Below are 26,812 nucleotides of genomic sequence, written 5' to 3'. Positions count from 1 at the left end.
GCACAAATATTTTGCATAATGTTCTTCATTAAACTTCCTCATCCACCAACAAGCTAGATACTAAACCACAGTCTGAATCTTTTAGATGTACATCTGTGTACATTTATTTGGTAAGAATAGACACGGCAGAATTACGGCACACATCCGGGGAGTTGCATAGAAATTCCTCATATTACCGTCACATCAAAATGCATCCATAGAAAAAGGAAATGTATCACACAAAAACAAATAGGGCGTATGTAGTGCATAAACATGCCAGCATATACAGCACTGTGAATGTACATCATATGTACTGTACATTCCAATGCATACATCACAGAGGCTTCATGTCAAATGGCACCCTATTAAGCGCACTACTTTTGACCAGGGCCCATGGGGCTCTGGTGAAAAGTAACACTCTATTAGGGAATAGGGTGCCATTTGGGACACTTTAAGTGGCTCAAGCACCAATGAGAGAAAGGCACTAAACAATCAGTAGCTTAGCCTGGCGCTAACACTTCATCAAATTGCGTTACCCAGAATCCTCTCTCCTCTCCCTGGAACTACCGTGTCTATGCTTCAGCCTTAGTAGAGACTTCAACAGCACTGGGTAGTGTGGCCAGAGTTCACAAGAGTTCATCAGTTAGGGCATTCCACAATCTGTTCCCCATGTGCCCTTATGCATACAGGTTTTCCTTCCTACTGGTCTCATCCTCATTGGATAGAAGCAGAGCCTTCTGCAAAACCCTCTACATTCAGTTCCTGGACTAAAGACATTGCATAATGAAACCTTAAAAGCTGTCAGATCTCTATCAAATGTCAGAGAAGATATCAATAAAACATCATTCAGTGATTGGTGAGAATAACTCACTAACCTGGCATGGGTCTTTGAGGACTGACTTTGGGTGCACTGGTTGAAGTACATTTCAGACAGACTTCCATTGCAACTACCAACTAAACCCATTCAGAGACCATTGATAAAGGTTAGCTTATGCTGTATTGAAAAGTTTAGTATTCAGGTGCAATGGTAGACATCTTTTCAATACGCACAACATAGTCTGGACTTTCATTAGTGTCTTCACATGAATTGTTTAGGTTAAGAGTTTGTGGGTTGATGTTATGCCTAATGGTTAATACTCAAAATATGACTTCTATATGGGAGTGGCAAGGCTGTATCTGTAAATGTGTTGTATTTTACATAAGATACTACTGGAGCTATCATTCAATATGTATGCACAAAACCCAAGTGAAATGATCATGTTTATCTTTGTAACGTGTTGTGCCCATTTGAAATGGTTGCAATTTGGGGCAATTTCATATATTTCCTGTTACATCAAAATGAATAACATGTCATTCTGACACTTGTTGATTGCTCCTTGTGAATGTAAACACAATCATGACATCGTCAACACATTAAAAAAAAACATATGTATACATACAAAGTACATAGTTAAAACATTTTGATGAGCCCCTGTGCTTTGCTATAATGAGAGGTTTCAGTGACTCTGTCACTTATTCAGATGCATTGTGTCATAATGTCAGCCCAGTGCTCTCCCCACCATTCATATTCTTGAAACACCTTGCATACGTAATATGTCGTCATACATATGTCGTCATACATAGTAGATGTCCACTCTCTATGGAGAAATTTTAAACTTTGATGTCATGGTCAATTCAAGGAGGTCATTGATTTAATGAAGTTCTCTACTATCAACTCATCTCTATGATGGAACCTGAGGAGGCACATTCCTCAAATACGCAAGATGATTTGGATTCCTCAGTTGCTCTTGGTTACAAGGCCATTCCATTTGGTTAAATAGGAAATTAGATGCCAATGGTCAGAGAGACTTAAGAAACAGCACCATTCACCATCAGTTAAAGATTTGCATTAGTCTTGTTCTCGGTGTATATTTGCAGTAGTATGCATTGCCAACCAGAGACATGCACCCTTCTACACTAATGGCCTCCCTGGTATACACAAACGGGCTGCATATTTATTGAAATGTCCCAGGTAAGAACACGGTCATCAAACAAGTTCAGACAGGTTTCAGGATACATTTTGCTTGAACAAGCTCGGTCAGAATGTGTTTCCACTTCGGAAAAAGATTAGGAAAGACAAGGCCACATCTCACTGAGATATCTGCCTGCATTCTTATCGTCACCTGTCCTTGAGAAGAACTAGCTACATTATGTCTCAGATGTAGCCTATTTGTGAAAGAGTTGTTGTCAAAAAAACAGTCTCCGCCCCTTGGCTTTGATTCGAGGAAAGGTGGCACTGGTTTCTGTGCTGATTGGTTGAGAGCGAAAATGGGTGTTGCCTCCTTGTCTGCGCAGCAGGAAGTCCACACTAGAGGAAGTCATGGCATAGAAGACGTTTCCTGTGGCAGGGATGACCAACTCTACAGGGCAGAACAAGAAAAGTCATCACTACAATCAATATGAACAGAGAACTGTTAAAGTGACTTTGCATGGTCGGGTTGAGAAATGTCTTTACCCTTTCCCTCGGGCAATAGTTGGATGAGCTCATATCTGGATGCCTGTTTGGGGTCCTGACTGTGTTTATCTAAGGCAGAACTGATCACAGTGGGCGTCTTGTCATTGTTTGTCACCTGAGGAAACAGAGAGGAAGAACGACAATGATACCAGACAGCTTGACTCCTGGTTATAATATCCTGTGTACAACCTGAAGAAATATTTTGGATTACTATCATTAACAGATATTTGTGGATTAAAGTAAATAGTCATGAGTGCAGGGTGCAGTCCAGTGTATAATTTGATTCCAAAAAAGGCAAATATCTCAAAATGTGTCATTATCTCGGCTCAGTACCAGTATGCTTCTGTACATATTCCCATCTTGTAAATCCATCCGTATCCTGACGATCCGCATATCAGGCCCAGACCCTTTGTTGTTATTGGTGGGATTGTTGCCACAGGAGACTGATCGACGATGTGATTTGACGGGAGTGGATGGTGTCAATGCAGACGGGATGGGGTCATTGGTGGGATGGGAGGAGTCAACATCCAGACAGGAAACTGAGGGGGATTTCATATGCTGAAATAATAATAGTGATGAAAATAAAAAAATAAAAACATATTTATTGATATGACAAGATAAAAAAAGTGTTTGTTCCGTGAAGGCCAAAGCAAATAAAAAGACACAGAAGAGAATTATAAAAGATCAAAGATTTTCCTCTTTGAAAAGTGCTCTTCTGTATGTTTTCACGACATGCATTTGTTTTAAAACAATCATATTTGATTACTAGTAAACAGCAACATTTGTACCTGAATAGTAATTACATGCTCTGCAATCCTAGCTGGCAATGCAAATATATTTTTGGGAAAGTACGTAAAATGTAAATGTTAGGTCTTATTCTTACCTTAGTGAATTTGGAAAGAAAGTGACAGACGGGGGAGGGGATGTAAAAAAGACCGTCACTGTCAGCAACAAGGCTGGTCCTGGAGGAATTCAGGCTGTAAGGAGGTGAGAGAATCATATCATGTATGTTCATCATGCACCGTAATCTGCCTGACAACAACCTACAAAACATTTTACTCAACCCCTGAGAAATACATAGTAAATGTCCAAGTTTGGCTTTCAGCTCTTTCCAATGTTGTATGTTCATTTACCAGCTCTTGCACTGTGTGAGGATATATTTAATAGAAAAAAGTACAGAGGACTTACCCCCAGACCCTCCCAAGTCAATTTTCCACAACTGATTACTTATGGCCACGTTACTACAAATTTGACAGTCAAATATGTGGACACCCCTTCAAATTAGTGGATTCGGCTATTTCAGCCACACCTGTTGCTCACATGTGTATGAAATCGAGCACACTGCCATGCAATCTCCATAGACAAAAAACATTGGCAGTAGAATGACCTTACTGAAGAGCTTAGTGACTTTCAATGTGGCACCATCATAGGATGTCACCTTTACAACAAGTCAGTTCGCCAAATTTCTGTCCTGCTACAGCTGTAAGTACTGTTATTGTGAAGTGGAAACATCTAGGAGCAACAATGGCTCAGCCACGAAGAGGTAGGCTACAAAAGGTCACAGAACGGGACTGCCTAGTGCTGAAAAAAGCGAGGTCCATACAGAAATGGTTTGTCGAGATCGGTGTGGAAGAACTTGACTGGCCTGCACAGAGCCCTGACCTCAACCCCATTGAACACCTTTGGGATGAATTAGAACGCCAACTGCGAGCCAGGCCTAATCGCCCAACATCAGTGCCCGACCTTACTAATGCACTTGTGGCTGAATGGAAGCATGTCCCCGCAGCAATGTTCCAACAGCTAGTGGAAAGCCTTCCCAGAAGAGTGGATGACATTATAGCAGCAAAGGCGGGACCAACTCCATATTAATGCCCGTGATTTTGGAATGAGATGTTTGACGTGCAGGTGTCCACATACTTTTGGGTCATGTAGTGTAGGATAGTTCACAGAAAATGCTGACTGGCCATTCTTATACAATAGTACTGAGCCCATATAACCAATGTATTTCACTATAAATAGTGAAAGGTATCTGCAGTGAATACTACTTCCATGTTGTGTGTAGAGTGTAATAATAGGCCACATTACTTTGGGCACCGTGTGATGATGACTGTAGGGTTCAGGGTACGACCAGAGCTCGGTTCGCACGGCACCTCAATTTCATTGGACAGTCTGTAACTGCAGACATCATGTCATGTGATTAGCGATCATCATAGTTGTAGTGTTCCGTTTGAAATAACATGTTTGTACAAACGGGAATGGTTTGATTGTAAAAATGAATAAAAACCAAAAGAGAATCACGGCTTACCTTTCTTCTTCATTTAACGAGGGTACACTTTGGTACCACTGTAGGAATGCCTCGTCGGTGAGGAAAACACAGTTTTTACAGGAGGACTGCAGTAGTCGGATCTGAGCTAAAACCTCAAACTCCTGCAAAGAGAAAAACAAATCATTATGAACATCAAATGACTCTCCAGTACCAATGGCACATTATCAGTCGAAACACTAGCAGTTAAACATGAATATGTGCATGAACGCACTGCTTCAGAATTCAGTACACTGCCACACGTTTAATGAGAGGCACAACAGAAAAGCAATTTATGAAGACCCTCTGCTGTGTTGAGCCAGAGGCTAATAAATTGGTCTGGATCCTGGAATATTCAACACGTGGACAGCGGGTTCTGAGGAATCTAAACAGCAGCAGTGCAAAGGCCCTGACCGCATCACTTACTCGTCTCCTCTTATCAAAGTTGACGTAGCCGTTCTGAAATGGAGGAACAGGATATTATGTCACTGTCAATGCAACTTTTTGGTAAACCAACTACAACTTCACCACCGGAGCTTATGACCAACTTCCCGTTGCTGGACACATGATGGGGGATAAATGACTGTATATGAAGGGACTCACCTCCAGTCTGTCTTTGACGGCCGTGTCCAGCATGGTGAGGTCTTTGAGGAAGATCCCCAGGTAGGGTACTGTGCCCTGGGCACTGTACTGTGTGAGAGAGGGGAAGGGTGGAGAATAATGAAAAGCAAAAACAGAGGCATGGGGCTTCAGGCTTCCCAGACACAGATGAAGCCTACTCAATGCATGCTCAACGGAGAACCTTGGGTTAAGACCGGTGAATGTGCTGTACATCAAGTTGTCCTTACTTAACCATCAACGATTCCTCTATTGAAGAAATACCAGCATTGCATTACGTTACATAAGCAAAGGGTTAGTTGATGCCCTTGGAAAGTATGTTCCATGCTTCTTCCTTCAAGGCAAAATGATAATGAGCTTTGTGAGTGACTTCAAACTCGCTTATAAGAGCACTTACTCCTATCTGTCTCCTGTTGTTCATCTTGCCGTCCAGGTTGGCGAACTTCGAAGTCCCCTCCTGAAAAAAAACAGACAAACATCTAAGCATGACAATCTGGAACACAATGTAGAATTTAAACCCTGTGTAGTAACTGGGTAGTAGGCCCTCAATTCCAGACAAACTGAGAGGGTAAGGAAGCAGCTTGCTTGGTAAATTATCAAAGCACAGCAGAAGGCAGTGTGATATTTTTCCAACATCAAAGCCTGGAGTGAAGCTTTCAAATGAAAGCTCCGTCATGTTTCGATGAATTCCTGTGTGGATGCCTTGGTGAAATTGCAGCTAATGTAAAAGGTACTGATGCATGCACAACGTATAAACAGTGAATGAAAATGCTGCTAATCCTACCGATTTCCAGACCCCCGTCAGAAACTCACATTCCATCCTAAACGCAATACATGTTGAGAAACGGGTGAATTTAGATTGACAGGACGTTGACATTGAGAGGCTGTACACCCCCAGATGAAGCCTTCCTCTGGGTTATAAGGCATGATTCATGATTCATGATTCAAAGTCATTTTTAGCCCCGGAGTAATGCTTACACTGGATCTGTGTAGTGCAACCGCTCTTGAACGTCTATGGATTTGAGATGAGTAAAACACATTTGGTGTGATCTGTGACGACAGATCACATGAGACCTGTCCTTAGCTCATATTGCTTGTATTATGGGATGTCCGTCAGTGTGTGTGTGTGTCTGTGTCTCTGTGTGTGCGTGTGTACATGCGTATGTACATACAGTACGTGCGTGTTGTGTGTGTGTGAGTACGTGTGTGCAGTAACTCTCAATCACTGTGACTCACCTCTTTCAGCAGCTCCCTGCTCTGGGAGTAGTTGTCCTTCTCAGAGAAAATGTTGGACAGCTCCTCGTACCTCCTCACTGCTTCCCTGTCAGACAGAGTCACATGACAACAACAATGAGCCATGCACCCAAAGAAGGTATTAGGGGCCTGGACTGACATTTCTCTGCTGTCTACTGGGTCTTACTATAATCCACATCCAAACGAATCAGCTAGCCATGATTAATTTAGCTACGATTGGGGAAATGATAACAAGATGAGATGATCAACTGCTGTAGTGTTTTGGAACGTTAAATATGGTTGACTGTGGGAAAGGATGGTGTTATATCAATGACAATGTGACTAAATTCCTGAGTTATTGAAATGGCTGTGTTGTAGAAAAGAAAAAAGAAGAAAGTCATGACAATGATAGTGTTACGAGAATGACAATGTTATGGAAATGACAATACCATGAAAACATCTGCAATAGAACTACGTTTTGGTGTGGCCTAGGGTGGTCAAGTGGTCTCGGCCACTGCCTCCAGTGCATATGTTCTGCTGTAGCATGAGTTCAAACCAGGCTGCCCATTTCAACACACTCGCCTTTACCTGGAACTGTCATGTATTGTCATGTTGTGTCTTTCTGTCCTTTCCTTTCACCCTGTCTCCCTCTGCTGGTCGTATTAGGTTACCTTTTCTCCCCCGCTTTCCCCCAGCTGTTCCTTGTCTCCTCTTGACTACCTCGTCACCCCTTCTCCCACCTGTTCCCCTTTTCCCTCTGATTAGTCCCCTATATCTCTCTCTGTTTTTGTTCCTGTCCTTGTCGGATTCTTGTTTGTTGTGTTTCATGCCTGAGCCAGACTATCGTCATGTTTGCTGTAACCTTGTCCTGACCTGTCGGAATCTGCCGGTCTATCTGAGCCTACCTATGTTTGGTTATTAAAGAAGCTCTGTTTAAGTTAGTTCGCTTTTGGGTCCTCATTCACTCACCGTAACAGAAGAATCCGACCAAGAATGGACCCAGCGACTTCGGATCCTCTCCACTCAGCCGTCGAGATCCAGGGAGCGATGCTAGGCAGACACGAGCAGGAATTGTCTGCTGCTCGACATGCCGTTGAGACCCTGGCCACCCAAGTCTCCAACCTCACAGAACAGGTTCACCATCTCCGCCTCGATCCACCGGCCACTTCCAGGGCTTTCGAATCTCCGGAGCCCAGAATCAATAACCCGCCGTGTTACTCTGGGGAGCCCACTGAATGCCGCTCGTTCCTCACCCAGTGTGATATTGTGTTTTCTCTCCAGCCCAACACTTACTCCAGGAGCACTGCTCGTGTCGCCTACGTCATATCTCTCCTTATTGGACGGGCTCGTGAGTGGGGCACGGCAATCTGGGAGGCAAGGGCTGAGTGTACTAACCAGTATCAGGACTTTAAGGAGGAGATGATACGGGTTTTTGATCGATCTGTTTTTGGGGAGGAGGCTTCCAGGGCCCTGTCTTCCCTATGTCAAGGTAATCGATCCATAACAGACTACTCTATTGAGTTTCGCACTCTTGCTGCCTCCAGTGGCTGGAACGAGCCGGCTTTGCTCGCTCGTTTTCTGGAGGGTCTCCGCGCAGAGGTAAAGGATGAGATTCTCTCCCGGGAGGTCCCTTCCAGCGTGGATTCCCTGATTGAACTCGCTATTCGCATTGAGCGACGGGTTGATCTTCGTCACCGAGCTCGTGGAAAGGAGCTCGCGTTCTCCGTTGCCCCCCTCTCCGCATCACTACCATCTTCCTCTGCCGGCTCGGGAGCTGAGCCTATGCAGCTGGGAGGTATCCGCATCTCGACTAAGGAGAGGGAACGGAGAATCACCAACCGCCTCTGTCTCTATTGCGGTTCTGCTGGTCATTTTGTCACTTCATGTCCAGTAAAAGCCAGAGCTCATCAGTAAGCGGAGGGCTACTGGTGAGCGCTACTACTCCTGTCTCTCCTTCAAGATCCTGCACTACCTTGTCGGTCCATCTACGCTGGACCGGTTCGTCAGCTTCCTGCAGTGCCTTAATAGACTCTGGGGCGGAGGGCTGTTTTATGGACGAGACCTGGGCTCGGGAACATGACATTCCTCTCAGACAGTTAAGGGAGTCCACGGCCTTGTTCGCCCTGGATGGTAGTCCTCTCCCCAGGATTCAGCGTGAGACGCTACCTTTAACCCTCACTGTTTCTGGTAATCATAGCGAAACCATTTCTTTTTTGATTTTTCGTTCACCTTTTACACCTGTTGTTTTGGGCCATCCCTGGCTAGTTTGTCATAATCCTTCCATTAATTGGTCTAGTAATTCTATCCTCTCCTGGAACGTCTCTTGTCATGTGAAATGTTTAATGTCTGCTATCCCTCCTGTTTCCTCTGTCTCTTCTTCACAGGAGGAGCCTGGTGATTTGACAGGGGTGCCGGAGGAATATCACGATCTGCGCACGGTGTTCAGTCGGTCCAGGGCCACCTCTCTTCCTCCACACCGGTCGTATGATTGTAGTATTGATCTCCTTCCGGGAACCACTCCCCCCCGGGGTAGACTATACTCTCTGTCGGCTCCCGAACGTAAGGCTCTCGAGGATTATTTGTCTGTAGCTCTTGACGCCGGTACCATAGTCCCCTCCTCCTCTCCCGCCGGAGCGGGGTTTTTTTTTGTCAAGAAGAAGGACGGGTCTCGGCGCCCCTGCATAGATTATCGAGGGCTGAATGACATAACAGTTAAGAATCGTTATCCGCTTCCTCTTATGTCTTCAGCCTTCGAGATCCTGCAGGGAGCCAGGTTTTTCACTAAGTTGGACCTTCGTAACGCTTACCATCTCGTGCGCATCAGGGAGGGGGACGAGTGGAAGACGGCGTTTAACACTCCGTTAGGGCACTTTGAATACCGGGTTCTTCCTTTCGGCCTCGCTAACGCTCCAGCTGTCTTTCAGGCATTAGTCAATGATGTCCTGAGAGACATGCTGAACATCTTTGTTTTCGTTTACCTTGACGATATCCTGATTTTTTCACCGTCACTCCAGATTCATCTTCAGCACGTTCGACGTGTCCTCCAGCGCCTTTTAGAGAATTGTCTTTTTGTGAAGGCTGAGAAGTGCACTTTTCATGCCTCCTCCGTCACATTTCTCGGTTCTGTTATTTCCGCTGAAGGCATTAAGATGGATCCCGCTAAGGTCCAAGCTGTCATTGATTGGCCCGCCCCTAAGTCACGCGTCGAGCTGCAGCGCTTTCTCGGCTTCGCGAACTTCTATCGTCGTTTCATCCGTAATTTCGGTCAGGTGGCAGCTCCTCTCACAGCCCTTACTTCTGTCAAGACGTGCTTTAAGTGGTCCGTTTCCGCCCAGGGAGCTTTTGATCTCCTCAAGAATCGTTTTACATCCGCTCCTATCCTTGTTACACCTGACGTCTCTAGACAGTTCGTTGTCGAGGTTGACGCGTCAGAGGTGGGCGTGGGAGCCATTCTTTCTCAGCGCTCCCTCTCTGACGACAAGGTCCACCCATGCGCGTATTTTTCTCATCGCCTGTCGCCGTCGGAACGTAACTATGATGTGGGAAACCGCGAACTGCTCGCCATCCGGTTAGCCCTAGGCGAATGGCGACAGTGGTTGGAGGGGGCGACCGTTCCTTTTGTCGTTTGGACTGACCATAGGAACCTTGAGTACATCCGTTCTGCCAAACGACTTAATGCGCGTCAGGCGCGTTGGGCGCTGTTTTTCGCTCGTTTCGAGTTCGTGATTTCTTATCGTCCGGGCTCTAAGAACACCAAGCCTGATGCTTTATCTCGTCTCTTCAGTTCTTCAGTAGCCTCCACTGACCCCGAGGGGATTCTCCCTGAGGGGCGTGTTGTCGGGTTGACTGTCTGGGGAATTGAGAGGCAGGTAAAGCAAGCGCTCACTCACACTCCGTCGCCGCGCGCTTGTCCTAGGAACCTTCTTTTCGTTCCCGTTCCTACTCGTCTGGCCGTTCTTCAGTGGGCTCACTCTGCCAAGTTAGCCGGCCACCCTGGCGTTCGGGGTACGCTTGCTTCCATTCGCCAGCGTTTTTGGTGGCCCACCCGGGAGCATGACACGCGTCGTTTCGTGGCTGCTTGTTCGGTCTGCGCGCAGACTAAGTCCGGTAACTCCCCTCCTGCCGGCCGTCTCAGGCCGCTTCCCATTCCCTCTCGACCGTGGTCTCACATCGCCTTAGATTTTGTCACCGGACTGCCTTCGTCAGCGGGGAAGACTGTTATTCTTACGGTTGTCGATAGGTTCTCTAAGGCGGCTCATTTCATTCCCCTTGCTAAGCTTCCTTCTGCTAAAGAGACGGCACAAATCATCATCGAGAATGTTTTCAGAATTCATGGCCTTCCGTCAGACGTCGTTTCGGACAGAGGTCCGCAATTCACGTCTCAATTTTGGAGGGAGTTTTGCCGTTTGATTGGGGCTTCCGTCAGTCTCTCTTCCGGCTTTCACCCCCAGTCTAACGGTCAAGCAGAACGGGCCAATCAGACTATTGGTCGCATCTTACGCAGTCTTTCTTTTCGCAACCCTGCGTCTTGGTCAGAACAGCTCCCCTGGGCAGAATACGCCCACAACTCGCTTCCTTCGTCTGCGACCGGGCTATCTCCTTTTCAGAGTAGCCTCGGGTACCAGCCTCCGCTGTTCTCATCTCAGTTCGCCGAGTCCAGCGTCCCCTCCGCTCAGGCTTTTGTCCAACGTTGCGAGCGCACCTGGAAGAGGGTCAGGTCTGCACTTTGCCGTTATAGGACGCAGACTGTGAGGGCTGCTAATAAGCGTAGAACTAAGAGTCCTAGATATTGTCGCGGTCAGAGAGTTTGGCTCTCCACTCAGAACCTTCTCGCAAGTTGACCCCGCGGTTCATTGGTCCGTTCCGTATTTCTCGGGTCATTAATCCTGTCGCAGTTCGACTTCTTCTTCCGCGATACCTTCGTCGCGTCCACCCGGTCTTCCATGTCTCCTGTATTAAGCCCGTTCTTCGCGCCCCCGCTCGTCTTCCCCCCCCCCCCCCATCCTTGTCGAGGGCGCACCCATCTACAGGGTCCGCAGGATTTTGGACATGCGTCCTCGGGGCCGTGGTCACCAGTACCTCGTTGATTGGGAGGGGTACGGTCCTGAGGAGAGGAGTTGGGTTCCCTCTCGGGACGTGCTGGACCGTGCGCTGATCGAGGATTTCCTCCGTCGCCGCCAGGTTTCCTCCTCGAGTGCGCCAGGAGGCGCTCGGTGAGTGGGGGGGTACTGTCATGTATTGTCATGTTGTGTCTTTCTGTCCTTTCCTTTCACCCTGTCTCCCTCTGCTGGTCGTATTAGGTTACCTTTTCTCCCCCGCTTTCCCCCAGCTGTTCCTTGTCTCCTCTTGACTACCTCGTCACCCCTTCTCCCACCTGTTCCCCTTTTCCCTCTGATTAGTCCCCTATATCTCTCTCTGTTTTTGTTCCTGTCCTTGTCGGATTCTTGTTTGTTGTGTTTCATGCCTGAGCCAGACTATCGTCATGTTTGCTGTAACCTTGTCCTGTCCTGTCGGAATCTGCCGGTCTATCTGAGCCTACCTATGTTTGGTTATTAAAGAAGCTCTGTTTAAGTTAGTTCGCTTTTGGGTCCTCATTCACTCACCGTAACAGGAACTAAAAAGGGTTCTTCAGCTTTCCGCATAGAAGGACCCCTTTTGGTTCCAGGTAGAACCCTTTTGGGTTCCATGTAGAACGGGTTCTACCAGGAAACAAAAAGGGTTCTCCTATGGGGACAGCCGCAGAACCGTTTTGGAAAACTTTTTCCTAAGAGTGTATCGCTCTCTATCCAACAAACATACAAGGATATATATACATTTGTTAAAGTATGTTTTTCTGTTATACCAATCGGAATGCTTCCTCCACCAACCTGTCAGTTTCTAGCCACGTCCTCCTCAGTCTGTGTACTGGGTTACTCTGCAGGGCAGACACGATGGCGTAGAGAGACGAAAAGTTTTTCCTGGCTCTGCATTCCTGTTGAAACACACACAGTGCAGCATTGTCTGAGAATACCTGCCGCCGGATCAATGGGGTTGGTTGGCAATCGCTGTCTGACATGGTCAACTATGTACATTTCTAAAGTGACTTCTCCCATAAAAACCTGTTGATGAGGTGACGTGAGTGTCTTGGCAACAAATGATATCTAGGCTGAGAGTGTGTGTGAGACTGTGTGTGTTTCCAAACAAGTTCCTTCACACACACAGGAGCTAGCTAGGCTTTTAGTCGTGAAGGAGAAAGAGGTCTGGCCGTGACTCAGCTTGCTTATGTGTCCATAACAACCTGCGGACGGTGTGTGTGTGTGTGTGGGGGGGGGGGGGGGGGAGCGTGTAAGCAAGTAAGCAGGAAAGTGTATGTGATTGTGTGTGTGGAGTCAGCAGGAACAGCCCTGCTGCAAGCTTCTACTGTTCTCCTAAGTTACAGGATGGCAGTACTACATCTACTGTGAGCACCTTTATAGAGAGAGGAAAGTGTTATGGGGAAAGTCAAGTACAGTGTTGTCTTGTTAATGTTTTGAGAAAGACAGCTTAGTATTCTGCTCCCCACTCTCTTACTTCAACTCAAAATCCCAAACCTATTGCTGTTGTGTCCTTGAGCGAGGTATTTAACCTTGAAATTCCTCCAGAGGAATGCTGTTTCCAAACTCAACGGGTGTGTGTGGACAATAAAGTTATTCTATTGTAATGATGACCAGCTGACCTCTGCCACACTGATCCATTTCTCCAGAAGGCAGGCTCTCTGCTGGCTGCGGAGCTGCGTGGGCCACAGGCACGAAGCCATCACGGCATTGGCCAGCCGGTTGAACTGGCGTACAGTGGCCCGGACGGACCAACATACACCCTCGCGGCCTTTCTTGTCCCTCTGAGACCACAGGGAGCCCAGGCAGTGGTACGGGACCAAACGCACAAACAGTTCCTGTTAGGAGAGAGTGGGGGAAGAGGTAAGGAGTGAGTGAGTGAGTGAGTGAGTGAGTGAGTGAGTGAGTGAGTGAGTGAGGGACCATGATTGAGGGAAAAGAGGGAGAGAGTGAGTAAAGATTGAGAGAGCGAGAAAGAGAGGCACTGAGAGAGAGACACCAAGACAGTCAGACAGAGAGAGAGAGACAAAGAAAGAGAGACAGAGACAGAAAAAGACAAAGAAAGAGAGACAGAGAGAGAGACACACAAAGAGAGACAGTCAGACAGAGAGAGAGAGAGAGAGAGAGAAAAAAAGAAAGATAGACACAGAGAGACAGTCAGACAGAGAGAGAGAGAGAGAGAGAGAGAGAGAGAGAGAGAAAGATAGACACAGAGAGACAGTCAGACAGAGAGAGAGAGAGAGAGAGAGAGAGAGAGAGAAAAAAAAGAAAGACACAGAGAGACAGTCAGACAGAGAGAGAGAGAGAGAGAGAGAGCAAGGCATAGCCAGAGAGACTGCAAGTGGCAAACATGTCCAGTATGAGTAGGAAAGGGTCAGAGAGACGTAACAATTGAAAAAGAGGAACACAATTAAGACTGTAGCTAAGTGCATGGTCCCATGATCTATACAAGGTTAGGAGGAGTAATGATACTGTAGGGTTCAGAGGTTAAACCCACCGTTTCTATCTTGGTGAGCTGCTCAGCAATCAGCCCAGCGGGGAAGCCCAGGATATTGGTGGGATCAAACTTAGTGGGGTCAGCAGGGCTGGGGGTGGTCCTATCTAAACGGCAGAGATGATTCAATACTAATCCCAATGAATGTAGGTCTATATTAACTGATACAAATGAAAGGCTTATTCAGTCGGGTTGGCAGTGGAAAGACACATCAGGGTGGTTGTTACAGAAGCAGGTTCCACCAGATTTGGATGGTAGACAGCAGACAGTGGGAATAGAACACTGAAGATCATCACAGAAAACTACTGGAAACAATTTGGAGGAGAGTTCTGCCCATATATATATCTACGGTTATGCCACCCACAAAATCCTCATAAAACCTCAGGTTGACTGTCATAAACCCAGAGTGTATAGTGACCTGAACTAGAGTCAGGCAGTAGGGCCTGTTCACTGAGCTCCTGTGCCAGTCTGAGGAGGCGACCCCTGATCTCTGTCCCAGAGGGGTCGGAGGGCAGCAGGGGGGCCAGGTGGAGCAGGAGACCGGGCTCTCCCAGAATGCGGAAGTCCTCAGGATACTCCGACAACCACATACTGAACACCATACACACCGCTCTGGGAGAGGGAGAGATGAACGGGAGAAAATCTATACAAATGCATGAAGTGCACACACACACACACACATATAGTATTAGACTCACCTGTTGAAGGGTTGCCTAATCTGACTCTTTGTACTTTCTCCTGGTGGATGTTGCAATCTGGAGAAAGAGGGAAGAAAAAAGAAAAAAATAGATAGACAAAAGATGGTTTCTTCAGGGCAACGCAGAGGCATCACAACGTCTCCTTTCTTTCCCTTGGTCTTTCTACAGCACTTCAAAACATTTTGTAACACTACATACAACCGGTGTGCAATGCATTGCTTCTGTCTTCCCCACCTGTCCATAAGGATATCCAGCACTCTCTTGGTTGAGGTAAAGGAGCGATAGGTGGCGAGGAAGATGGTGATGAAGGAGGAGTCTCCCATGGCGAAGGAGTGGAGGAGGTGCTGAACCAGCTTCTCCTCTGTTCCCGCCTTCACACACTGTGAACGAGAGCTGGACTGGAGGGAGGGAGGGAGGGAGGGAGGGAGGGAGCGAGCGAGCGGGCGAGCGAGCGAGAGAGGGGGAGACATAGAGCAAGAAATAGAGAGATTTATAACAATTTCACAAATCAGACAAAGATAACGTGTAAGGATGTAAGGTGCAATTATACTGTAATTTCTGTGCAGTGTATTATGGTATGTATTCTCACTGTTGCACTGGTGGGGGCGCTACGCTGTTGCTTCACCACTACATTGTATATCACTCCGTCCTCTTCCTCCTCCAACACAGTAGACTGAGGAAGAGAGAAAGAGTATGATTCAGTAAAATACGTGCATAACTCGTACTCTAGCACAAACCTCCCACTGTCACCAAAATCTAGTTATTCATGCATATCTCAAGTTGCATTGACCTACCAAGTCCAGAGGACAGTACCAAGTTGTCTTCATGGGGGAAGTCTCCCCCTGTGGAATACAATAACATACAATAAATAGAAGTACTGTCACATGACCAGAACCAGAACCTCAGGTTGTGCCCATGAAGCATATTATGTTATTGGGTGAAATATTACCAGAATCTGATTAGGTCGTAAGTGAAGTAGAGTAGGTCTTAAAACAAAACAATACACAGTAAAGTTGTAAACGCAACTAAACCGATGGATCACAACATCTTTCATATGTTCTGGAACACAAACAATGCATCGTTTCAACAGAAATTATAACATTACATCAAATACACTTGCCATCTGAATTCTTGCAAAACAGCTGTGATACTGTGCTGAAATGACCTGCTCACAGATTCACCGAACCATTCCATGAAATAGGCCTACTACGAGTAAAACAGCAGAACATCCTAACGTACCTGAGGGGTAATATATTAATGGATATACCAGTTTACACTCCCCCTGCCATTTACGCCCATGAAAATGGGATTTTCCAGGCTGAAAAAATGCACGCATCACTAGTCTGACATCAACAATCCAGTTTCACAAACAAAAGTCAGACTGGTCATGTGTGAATCCTTCAACATGTAAACCATAACAACGTCAACGCGTTTAAAAGCTTTTTAGGGCATTGCACTGCCTCCTTTTGCATTAACTTCCCCCTTCAGTTGAGATCCAACCACAATAGGACGATGAGCAATATCCAGGTCAACATATGCGTGCAAATGCATTAAGCTCAAAGCAGGTCATTCAAAGTGCAAGTATCTTATTTTTGGTCTCCCGAGTGGTGCAGTGGTCTAAGGCATTGCATCTCAGTGCTAGAGGTGTAACTACAGACTCTGGTTCGATTCTAGGCTGTATCACAACCGGCCGTGATTGGGAGTCCCATAGGGCGGTGGAAAATTGGCCCAGCGTCGTCCGGGTTAGGGTTTGGCCAGAATAGGCCGTCATTGTAAATAAGAATTTGTTCACAACTGGCTTGCCTAGTTAAATAAAAGTTCAATAAAAATAAAATACAAATCCATAGTCCCTCTATTATCATGACAAAGGTTCAGAACATGTTGCTCCACCTACTGCAGCATGTTTCTGTTGCGCATTCTCTTTCCCCCCTATCTGTATCTCATTGACATTGACCCAAAAAAAACACAAGTTACCTTTGTCTCGACAAGTCCAGACAGGCTACAAGCCTTTAGCTTCTTTGAGAACTTCAGAAGAAAGCTACAAACACCATCTTGTCCACTTTCTTTCATCTGCGTTTTTAGTTTCCTATTTCCTCCTTGACCGTCGTTTTTCAATGGCCGAGGGATTGTTTGTCTTTTGTCTTTCAGTTAGTCTGGCTCTCGGACTTAACACACAAACACACCTGGAGCCGTCATTAGGTAGGGCCAACCTCTCTGTGTGCCTGCGTCACATGGACACACCCATAACACACACAGAGATAGACGTATACAAACGTATACACTCACTCACTCCCTCACTCACTCACTCCCTCACTCAGGCACAGACAGACAGACGGACAGACGGACAGACGGACAGACGGACGGACAGACAGACAGACAGACAGACAGAGACACACATATAATACATACACACACAGGAGAGGGATGATATAATATTAGACTCAACTGTTGAACACACAGGGGACTCACATAGCCTACACATAATGAGATGGCCTGCAGCGATTGGCTGAACAATACTTTCTCTCTTTCAATCCCTCCTTCCTTCTCTCCCACTCTCTTTCCCTGTGTGAATGACCTACATCTGTAACTAAACCTGTTTGACTACCTCTCTTCCTACAATGAATAGAGTACATTTAGAGGCAGACCTAATTGACTAAACTCATCCTTCATCATCAACATTTCAACAAACCTGCTCTGAGGATCATTACATCCTCTGACACTTTTTTACATTTTGATTTATTTCACCTTTATTTAACCAGTTAGGCCAGTTGAGAACAAGTTCTCATTTACAACTGCGACCTGGCCAAGATAAAGCAAAGCAGTGTGAAAAAACAACAACACAGAGTTACACATGGGATAAACAGACGTACAGTCAATAACACAATAGAAAAATATATATACAGTGTGTGCAAATGTAGTAACATTAGAGAGGTAATAAGGCAATAAATTGGCCATAGTGGCGAAATAATTACAATTTAGCATTAACACTGGAGTAATACATGTGCAGATGATGATGTGCAAGTAGAGATACTGGGGTGCAAAAGAGCAAAAAAACAAAACAATATGGGGATGAGGTAGTTGGGTGGGCTATTTACAGATGGGCTGTGTACAGGTGCTGTGATCGGTAAGCTGCTCTGACCTGTTAATATGTGACATATGCTAATGACAGTTCATAAATGTTCCAAGTCAATGAATAAAGCAGAAAATACGCCCTGTTTACACAACGGGCTAACGACACTAGGGGGTGAGCACATGTTGACACACAGGTGGAGACTTTCACAGCCTCACAATGATAGACTGGTTCAGGTTACTGCCTGTTAGCACTAGTAGAAGCTAGGTCTGGCTGTTAGCATAAGCAAATGTTAGCATGTTAACCAGGGAGGAGGTCAGAGACCTGGCAGTGTGGTGCCAGAACAACCACATCTCCCTCAATGTGAGCAAGATAAAGGAGCCGATCGTGGACTACAGGAAAAGGAGGGCTGAACAGGCCCCCATTAACATCGACGGGGCTGTAGTGGAGCGGGTCGAGAGTTTCAAGTTCCTTGGTGTCCACACCAACAAACTATCATGGTCCAAACACACCAAGACAGTCATGAAGAAGGCACAACAGCACCTTTTCCCCCTCACGAGACTGAAAGGTTTTGGCATGGGTCACCAGATCCTCAAAAAGTTCTACAGCTGCACCATCAAGAGCATCCTGACCGATTGCATCCCTGCCTGGTATGGCAACTGCACGGCATCCAACCATAAGGCGCTACAGAGGGTAGTGCGTACGGCCGAGTACATCACCGGGGCCAAGCTTCCTGCCATCCAGGACCGATATACTAGGGGGTGTCAGAGGAAGGCCCAAAGAAATGATCAAAGACTCCAGTCACCCTATTCATAGACTGTTCTCTCTGCTACCACACGGCAAGCGGTACCAGTTCACCAAGTCTCGGTCCAAAAGGCTCCTTAACAGCTTCTACCCCCAAGCCATCAGACTGCTGAACAATGAATCAAATGGCCACCCAGACTATTTACATTGACACCCCCACCTTTGTTTTTACACTGCTGCTACTCACTGTTTATTATCTATGCATAGTCACTTTACCCCTACCTACATGTACAAATTACCTCGACTAACCTGTACCCCCGCACATTGAATCGGTACAGGCACCCCCTGTATATAGCCTCGTTATTGTTATTTTACTGTGTTACTTTTTATTTAAAAAAATACTTTTGTTTATTTAGTAAATATTTTCTTAACTCTATTTCTTGAACTGTATTGTTGGTTAAGGGCTTGTAAGTAAGCATTTCACAGTAAGGTCTGCACCGGTTGTATTCGACAGTGGTGGGAAAAGTACTCAACTGTCATACTTGAGTAAAAGTAAAGATACCTTAATAGAAAATGACTCAAGTAAAAGTAAAAGTCACCCAGTAAAATTTGACTTGAGGAAAAGCCTAAAAGTATTTGGTTTAAAATATACTTAAGTATCAAAAGTAAACGAATACATCATTTAATATTCCTTATATTAAGCAAACCAGACGGCAGCATTTTCTTGTTTCTTTAATTTACGGAAAGCCATGGGCACACTCCAACATTCAGACATCATTTACAAACAAAGTATGTGTGTTTGGTGACTCCGCCAGATCAGAGGCAATAGGGATGACCAGGGATGTTCGGTTGATAAGTGCGTGAATTGGACTATTTCCTTGACCTGCTAAGCATTCAAAATGTAACGAGTACTTTTGGGTGTCAAGGAAAATGTATGGAGTAAAAAAGGACAATATGTTCTTAAGGAACGTGGTGAAGTAAAAGTAAAAGTAATCAAAAATATAAATAGTCAAGTAAAATACAGATACCCCCAAAAAACTACATAAGTAGTACTTAAAAGTATTTTTACTGAAGTACTTTACACCACTGGTATTCGCTGCATGTGACAAATAAACTGTCATTTGAACTCTAGCTAGCATAGACTACTAGCCTTTGTTAGCCTTTGTAGCTCTGTTTACCAGCACCTATAAACACACTCTCTGCACACATATGACTCTATGCAACAGACAGAAGGAAGGTTGTGTAAATACATGGACTGCAAACCAGTTGAAGAGGATTTCAGCTCAATGTACACAGAAAGAACATAGAACACAGGACTTTTGGAGATGATTATTTGTGTGTTGTCATTAATGCTAGCCTACAACAGGTCACGAAAAACAGAGAAGCCTTTGTACTGTAGGCCTAAAGTAGCACTGTGCATTCAACTAATCAGGGTGTTATGAACTAGGCTAACAGCACAGTCGCTGTTTCTAAGGCACTGCAGTTGTAAAAGTGAGTCTAAATACAACTTGTTTACATTTTTAACATAGGTCTACTGTAGAGGCCTCCTTTTCCATGGTATTGTGTTTTTGTCTCAAGCAGTAGGTCTAAGGTTAAGTTTACCCACAACTCTTCCTGGTACAGTTAGCTACAGTATAACCACTTACTTGGGACCATCCACATCAACCTCAACCAACCACAATCACCACATCTCAGTCTGTGAGTGGCAATGGAACAGAGGCACCAATGAGGATGTCTAATACTGTGGCATGTGACAACCCCTACAGTGTTTCTGTTCTACCAAATGCGCAAAATCTTTGAATCTGTTCGAGTGCATTTTCCCCAACAATCAATACAAGGACTTGGCTGCTCCGCTGTAAGGAAAAGCTGGCCCAGGTAGCAGATGATAATAATTATGGAAGTAAGTGGCTGAGGTTCATTCCATGAGAAACATCTTGATAAGGAAATTTGCTTGACTCCCCTCAAATACTGGATCATTCAAATCTCCCATTTTGTCTGCTCATGTTTACAGATTTTGTCCAATGTTTTCTTTTGATCGCCCACTTTTTCACATCGTTGCTAGTTTTAACTCAATGTTTATACTCTGTATGTGGAACCTCTCTCATGATTCAACATGCTCCCTGTCTCTATATTTCCATATTTTCTCTCCATAGAGGAAGTACATAATGAGCGGAGACAAACACAGGAAGCAGGACGTGCTGTCGTGACGAGCTGCTATTGTTTCTCTTTCTCTTTCCCTCACAACCCGGCCTCCTCTGACCACTACGTATGATAGGCATTGGTGCAGGGCGGGAAAGAGCCTCACAATCTCACCATCTTCACCCCCTGTCTTTACACAGTCTCAAGTTCTACCTCCGTCACTCGTTTGTCAACATCAGACATTTTGGGCTTTGTCTTTTTAAATAAGTATGTATGGTTGTTATACAGTATGAGCAAATGGGTGCCTGAGCAAATGGGAGGCTATTGTCATGTGAAAACGTAATCCCACCGCTGACACAAATATTGTTGACTACTTTACACAGCAATACAATTGGGGTTCGTAAATATATCCTCTGAAGTTTTATTTAAAGATGCCTATTGTTTGTTTTTTTGCAGCTCCCTTGCTCTCCCTCTCAGGCTCCCACCCCGTCCTCCCATCTTTCCCCGCTCTTCTTCTCACGCTTTCATCTGTGCATCCCATGGTACCCTCTCTACTCTTTAAAGTGAGCCCTGGTGGTATGCTAGAGCTGCTCTATGTCCTTATATCAAAGTCTTATCTGAAATCTCTTTTAAATCTTTGGTTCATAAGGTTGTTTTAACTATCAGGGTCATATCGGCAAGACATTTAGGTTTTTTTTTGTTCAGAATGAATATTCAGTAGACTATATGGGTCACCACAGAACTATGTGACAAACCATAGGCCCCATTTTAAGATAAGCTGAAATACTACTGAAATTATTCCACCAAGCTATACCTGCAAAACAAATGTAGCTCATATCTATGAAACCTGACCTAAAGAACATGCTTCCCTGTGTGCAAACGTTTCATTGCCTGCAGGGGGGATGGATTGTCATTGTGAGGTCTGACCCCATTGTCTAAATCCATTCACATGCATCTAAGTTTCCCTCATTAAAGAGTGAACAAGTGGCTTGATTCAATTCCACTTGGAATGTCCTCTGAAACCCGGCCTATGATATCTGAGTGGAGATGGGGGTGTGGCAGGTGTACAACACACAACACATAGACCCACCGGCTGGTGGCCACCCATAGATTATTTAACACGAGACACTTGGTACAGTGGTCATGTCATGTGACACAAACAGAACAAGAGGGAAGTTACCACTGCAGCTGGTGTCTTCTTTTTATAGCCCCGGGGAGTTTCTTGAGACTGCATGCTAAGTGAAGTCAAAGCCAATGAGACGAGCATCGTGTGCACTACGCACTAAAGCCAAGTAGCAAGTGTATGAGAGTTAGTCAATGGGAAATGATGGAGTTAATTGATATGTAATTAAGAGACAATCAACTAAATGGCAATCACGCTTTCATCTTAAATTGACCTGATAAGGTCTGCAATTATTGGGTGAATATAATGATTTGTAAAATCAAAGTGATGAAATGACATAGGCCTAAGTGTTAAAAATGAAGTAGTATAATATCTCACAAACACATTCTTTCCTAAAAAGAGGCGAGAACTTACAATGGAAACAATTATCTGTGTACTTTAGGGTTGAAAAGGAGTAAAACCCAGACATCAGTGACAGAACAACAAGGCTGTGTGACTAGAGTAGAATAACCCAGAAATTGACTGCCACAACTAGTCTGATAAAACCTTTACAGCCTCTGTCTCGGCCAATGGAACATTAACAAAGGTTATACATTGTGAGAAAAACCTGCGTGCTGTCAACCTGTCCAGGTTTACACACTTTCAAAACAACTAACACAACCCTTTCTGTTTCAACTGGAAATAAATAAATAGTGAATTATATTACAAAATACAGGACCGAGTTTGGGAAACCCTGCTGTACACTATACTTGCTTGTTTTGTCACATAAACTGAAAATAAGCAAACTATTAGAATTTTAACAACAAGGAAATGGCAGAGCGATTTCTGCACAGTGCATCTTTAAATTATATGACACAGATGTGCTTCTGTATCAAATCAGCCATTTATTGGATTCACCATATCTGGTGAACCTTTTTAATATGAGACCACTGGAGAAAGTATGCTTATATGAGAGAACAAGAAACAGTGCCCCCCCCATAATCTTACAGGTATTAAAGTGCAACTGCACCTTGATGTCTCTCATCACAATGAAACTACTACTGCATTTTAATTGCTGTGAATGAGTTACTTACAGTACATGTTCCTAGTTAAGTTAATCAAATATAAAATCACTTCCAACCTCAGAAGAGTCCAGTCCAGTACAGTCAGTCACTTGCCCTGATTGGCTGCTGAGGGGAACATCGTCAGGCGCTAAAGGCCGGTAGCCAATGAGGGGTACATCCCTTGACTCCACCCCTGGCATGGCCATCCCACCTGTTCGCATACTACGAGGGATCATGGCACCAACAGCTAGAGACACAAAATAAACAATAGGCACAATTTCAATTTTCAACTCAGAAAATGTCATTGTTCATGGACTTTAACCAACTCTGAAAGGCATAAAAAAAAGAAGCACAATAGTATATATACCCTACAATAAAAATAATTGTGTACCAAAGCTTTGGTGGTAGCAGTTGATTTGCTTACATGATGATTTACATTTCACTGTGCCCTGCTCCAGCACTGAATTTGAATGCCAGCTCTTCCTTCCTTTTCCCTTCTCTCTGATGTGGATTGCCATGATGATGGAAATCTAGAAACCACTGTTACACAGTGGATGAGGATGTTGACATGTACCACTATATATATATTTAGAGATGGCAGATATTCATGCGATGATGCATTGCTGATTCACATGAATGAAACTGTGTCAGGACATTTTTTGCCAAGCAAGTGTGGTGTAGGCTACTGTATAGGAATGTACAGCATGTGGATATGTCACAAGACTTGCTGTTCTTGTATGGCTAATGTCATTACTTCAGTTATGATGCTAAAAGTGTTTAAATAGGTATAACAAACATTTTATGTTTCATCTTTTCATTGTTATTTTATTTTACTGCTGCTCTTTAATTATTTGTTACTTTATTTATTTTTTTGTTGGTATTTTTCTTAAAACTGCATTGTTGGTTAAGGGCCTGTAAGTAAGTATTTCACTGTAAGGTCTACCTGTTGTATTCGGCGCTTGTGACAAATACAATTTGATTTGATTTGTTTTGGGCTACCTGTTATATATCGTTTTTTGTCTGTGAAATGAAACACACTTTTCTACCCTACATGCACTGTTATACAATAGGCTTATATGGGACACCAATCAACTCAATCACATCATCTTTGGAAACATGGTACTAAACTTTTAAGTGTATTTCAGTCTTGAGGGAATGCATATAATTAGGCCTAGCGTTGTTAAAAAATATATATTGGTAATAGGAAAACATATCTGTAAAATGTGTCTATATACTGACTGTTAGTTTGTCATCAGAACCAACCAACGGTTATCCAAAGGTCTGAATAACTTCCATTCGTGACATTGCTGCCTTTTTGAGGAAGGTAAACATGACATGTTGGACTGCATGAGTGAGTCCACACTGTAACTAGGCTACAGATGGTCACACCCCAATTGGACACGTTCCCTTTCAATTCAACCAACCGATGGGTGCTGCTGTATTGATTTCTCAACCAAATTGTGTTCACCTTAATTCATAGGAAACAAGACACTATTGGGATTAAACGGAATATGATGATAAAGTTTGCGAGTAAAGCATTTGTTTCTTTAGTAACACAAATACATAAGGTTTAGGCCTATTTATAGAAGGCCATATGATATTCAATGCTATGAGGGCCCTGCAACTAAAGAGATTATGAAAATACAAAGTGTCATTCATGGCTGTATCGTATGAACGAACTTACTGAATGTTGCGTGTCCAACTATGGTCAGCTAAATTCCGCCAGCATTGGATATCTGTAGTGTCTGCCGCCGTGGAATATACGGTAACCGGTTAGTGGACGAATGTCGCGCTCATCCGTTCCAGCACCGACGTCGGAAGAGAGTCTCTCTCCCCCTCTATCAGTATCTGTGTCCCCCTCTGGTCGCCTGTCAAGCTTCTATCGGCTGATAGCAGCACTGAGCACATTCGTGTGCAGCACACTCCGTCACTTCTCTCTCTCTCTCTCTGTGCTCTGACGGCGCAGTTCCTGTAGACTTGTGCTCAGCGCGTTTAACAACATAGCCTACACTTGTTTCGCTGGCTGAGAGAGGGGGGAAAAGTGGTCATCTCGGAAATATAGTCCATGTGGACTGTGTGTGGTGTACAATATTAAACATGTCAAGTCATCTATGGGAACAAGAACAAAACCAATAGTTCTCTATGGAAATAGGCTATCTGCCACATTTTTTTTCTCCAATGCTGACAGTATGGGGAAACATTTCCAAAAGGAAATTGACCCGACACTGCTGGAAGGCATTACAGGATGTCATGCCCACAGGGGCCATAAGGGTACAAATAAGGGTATCAACAACTAGATTCAGCCGCGGGACTATTTTTTTTGAGCGGATGTTCAGGGAGCCGGGACACAATTCAAAATAAAGTCTAGACTGCAAATTGACAGCAAGAAGACCAAACAGATATTTTATTTCCTAACACTTTACCGAATACATTTAGTGTGTTCTCTCAGGCTATCATATGCTATCACATATTTACAATTCAACATCCATGTGTAGAGTGCGTATCTTATCATGTGTATGTGTGTCTGTGTCTGTGCCAGTGTTTGTGTTTCTTCACAGTCCCCTCTGTTCCATAAGGCGTATTTCTATCTGTTTTTAAAATCAATTTTACTGCTTACATGAGTTACTTCATGTGGAATAGAGTTCCATGTAGTCATGGCTCTTTGTATTACTGTGCGCCTCCCATAGTCTGTTCTGGATTTGGGGACTTTGAAGAGACCTCTGGTGACATGTCTTGTGGGGTATGCATGGGTAGCTACCAAGCCATTTCAGGCTATTAATCAAGTCTAACTATCTTAGCTGCTAGACTTTAGAAAAGAAAGCAATTACTAATGACTCAAATTCCGTTCAATCTTTTACCCAGATTTTAGTGGAGATGCAGAGAAGCATATTTAGGGCTATGATACTATATACCAGTGTGGTAGTTGTACTAACCTCCTAAGGTATAAAAGGTATTGAAGAATCAATGTTCATTAAAATAACAATTGAACAGATAAAGAGGTATGCTTAGATAACCTATGCAGAAAAATATATTTTTAACATAGTCATAATTATTATGGCTCTAGATTGCAGGAAAAAATGTTTCAGGTGTTTGAAACATGTAAAAATTCTCCAACTCACAGAGGGGGGAACAACCCCCCTATGTAATAATGGGTTCATGACCAAAGTTCCCTCTAAGCTGCTTGTGTGCAGGCTCGAAGCATCCCTGAGACTGCCACGCAGGCAGAAGAAATATCATCCCATGGAGAGAAGCATGAGATTGAACTTTACTCAACTTTCTAGAGTTTTCACTGTTAGTTAACACTATTACTGTTTCCCTTTACTGGGGCAATGGTGATTGAATCAACGCAATATTATCCACTTTAAATGCAACATACCGAAACAAATCAAATCATGCAAGAGATTTTGTTGTAGGCCGAATGCATCGGAGTAGGATTATATTGCATTGAAACACATGACTCAGCCCGTACTCTAAAAGTCTCATGGAATGTAGGCCTACAATGAACAACACACATTGGCTGCTACTGTGGACTGAATGATTAAACAGTTATTTCCATGTTAATATATTATGCAATGCTTTTTATTCATTATTTTTGATAGTAGGCCACACTGGTAGGCCTACATTATAATCAAATAGCCACAGTAGCCTACTTGGCCACAGTTAAAACTGTAACTTAAAGCGGGTACAGCCTCAGGGTTCATAGTACATTTTAACAATGTTAAAGTTTGCGCTCAGCAGACCTGAAATTGGCTCAGTGCTCAATTAGAGGGAACATTGTCCATGACACCCCTGGATGTAGTAGC

General features: G+C 44.4%; 1 protein-coding gene across 4 annotated transcripts; it reads right to left on the bottom strand.

Moving 5' to 3' along the window:
- Window positions 1-77: 77 nt before the first annotated feature.
- On the bottom strand, window positions 78-24,957 carry LOC110515267 (ral guanine nucleotide dissociation stimulator-like 2). 4 transcript variants are annotated; one of them, XM_036973048.1, is made up of 21 exons: window positions 24,694-24,957; window positions 23,434-23,549; window positions 23,087-23,256; window positions 15,685-15,732; window positions 15,480-15,563; window positions 15,125-15,288; window positions 14,891-14,947; window positions 14,611-14,804; window positions 14,196-14,299; window positions 13,321-13,536; window positions 12,494-12,597; window positions 6,630-6,714; window positions 5,791-5,850; window positions 5,379-5,465; window positions 5,202-5,234; window positions 4,779-4,900; window positions 4,559-4,648; window positions 3,357-3,450; window positions 2,807-3,031; window positions 2,474-2,588; window positions 78-2,378 (listed from the first exon to the last, which is right to left on the bottom strand). In XM_036973048.1, the coding sequence occupies exons 2-21, from the start codon at window positions 23,525-23,527 to the stop codon at window positions 2,206-2,208; spliced, it is 2,319 nt and encodes a 772-aa protein (XP_036828943.1). In that variant the 5' UTR covers window positions 23,528-23,549; window positions 24,694-24,957; the 3' UTR covers window positions 78-2,205. The 4 variants fall into 4 exon arrangements, with proteins under 4 accessions (XP_036828943.1, XP_036828944.1, XP_036828945.1 ...); XM_036973049.1 differs by lacking the exon at window positions 15,685-15,732; XM_036973050.1 differs by lacking the exon at window positions 23,434-23,549 and having other exon boundaries at window positions 24,694-24,956.
- Between the last annotated feature and the right edge of the window lie 1,855 nt (window positions 24,958-26,812).

The sequence above is a fragment of the Oncorhynchus mykiss genome, chromosome 3 (assembly GCF_013265735.2).
Source record: "Oncorhynchus mykiss isolate Arlee chromosome 3, USDA_OmykA_1.1, whole genome shotgun sequence".
In the NCBI taxonomy this organism is placed as follows: Eukaryota; Metazoa; Chordata; class Actinopteri; order Salmoniformes; family Salmonidae; genus Oncorhynchus; species Oncorhynchus mykiss.
The sequence above is the reverse complement of the archived record's forward strand: the minus strand, read 5'-3'. Positions and strand labels throughout refer to the sequence as shown.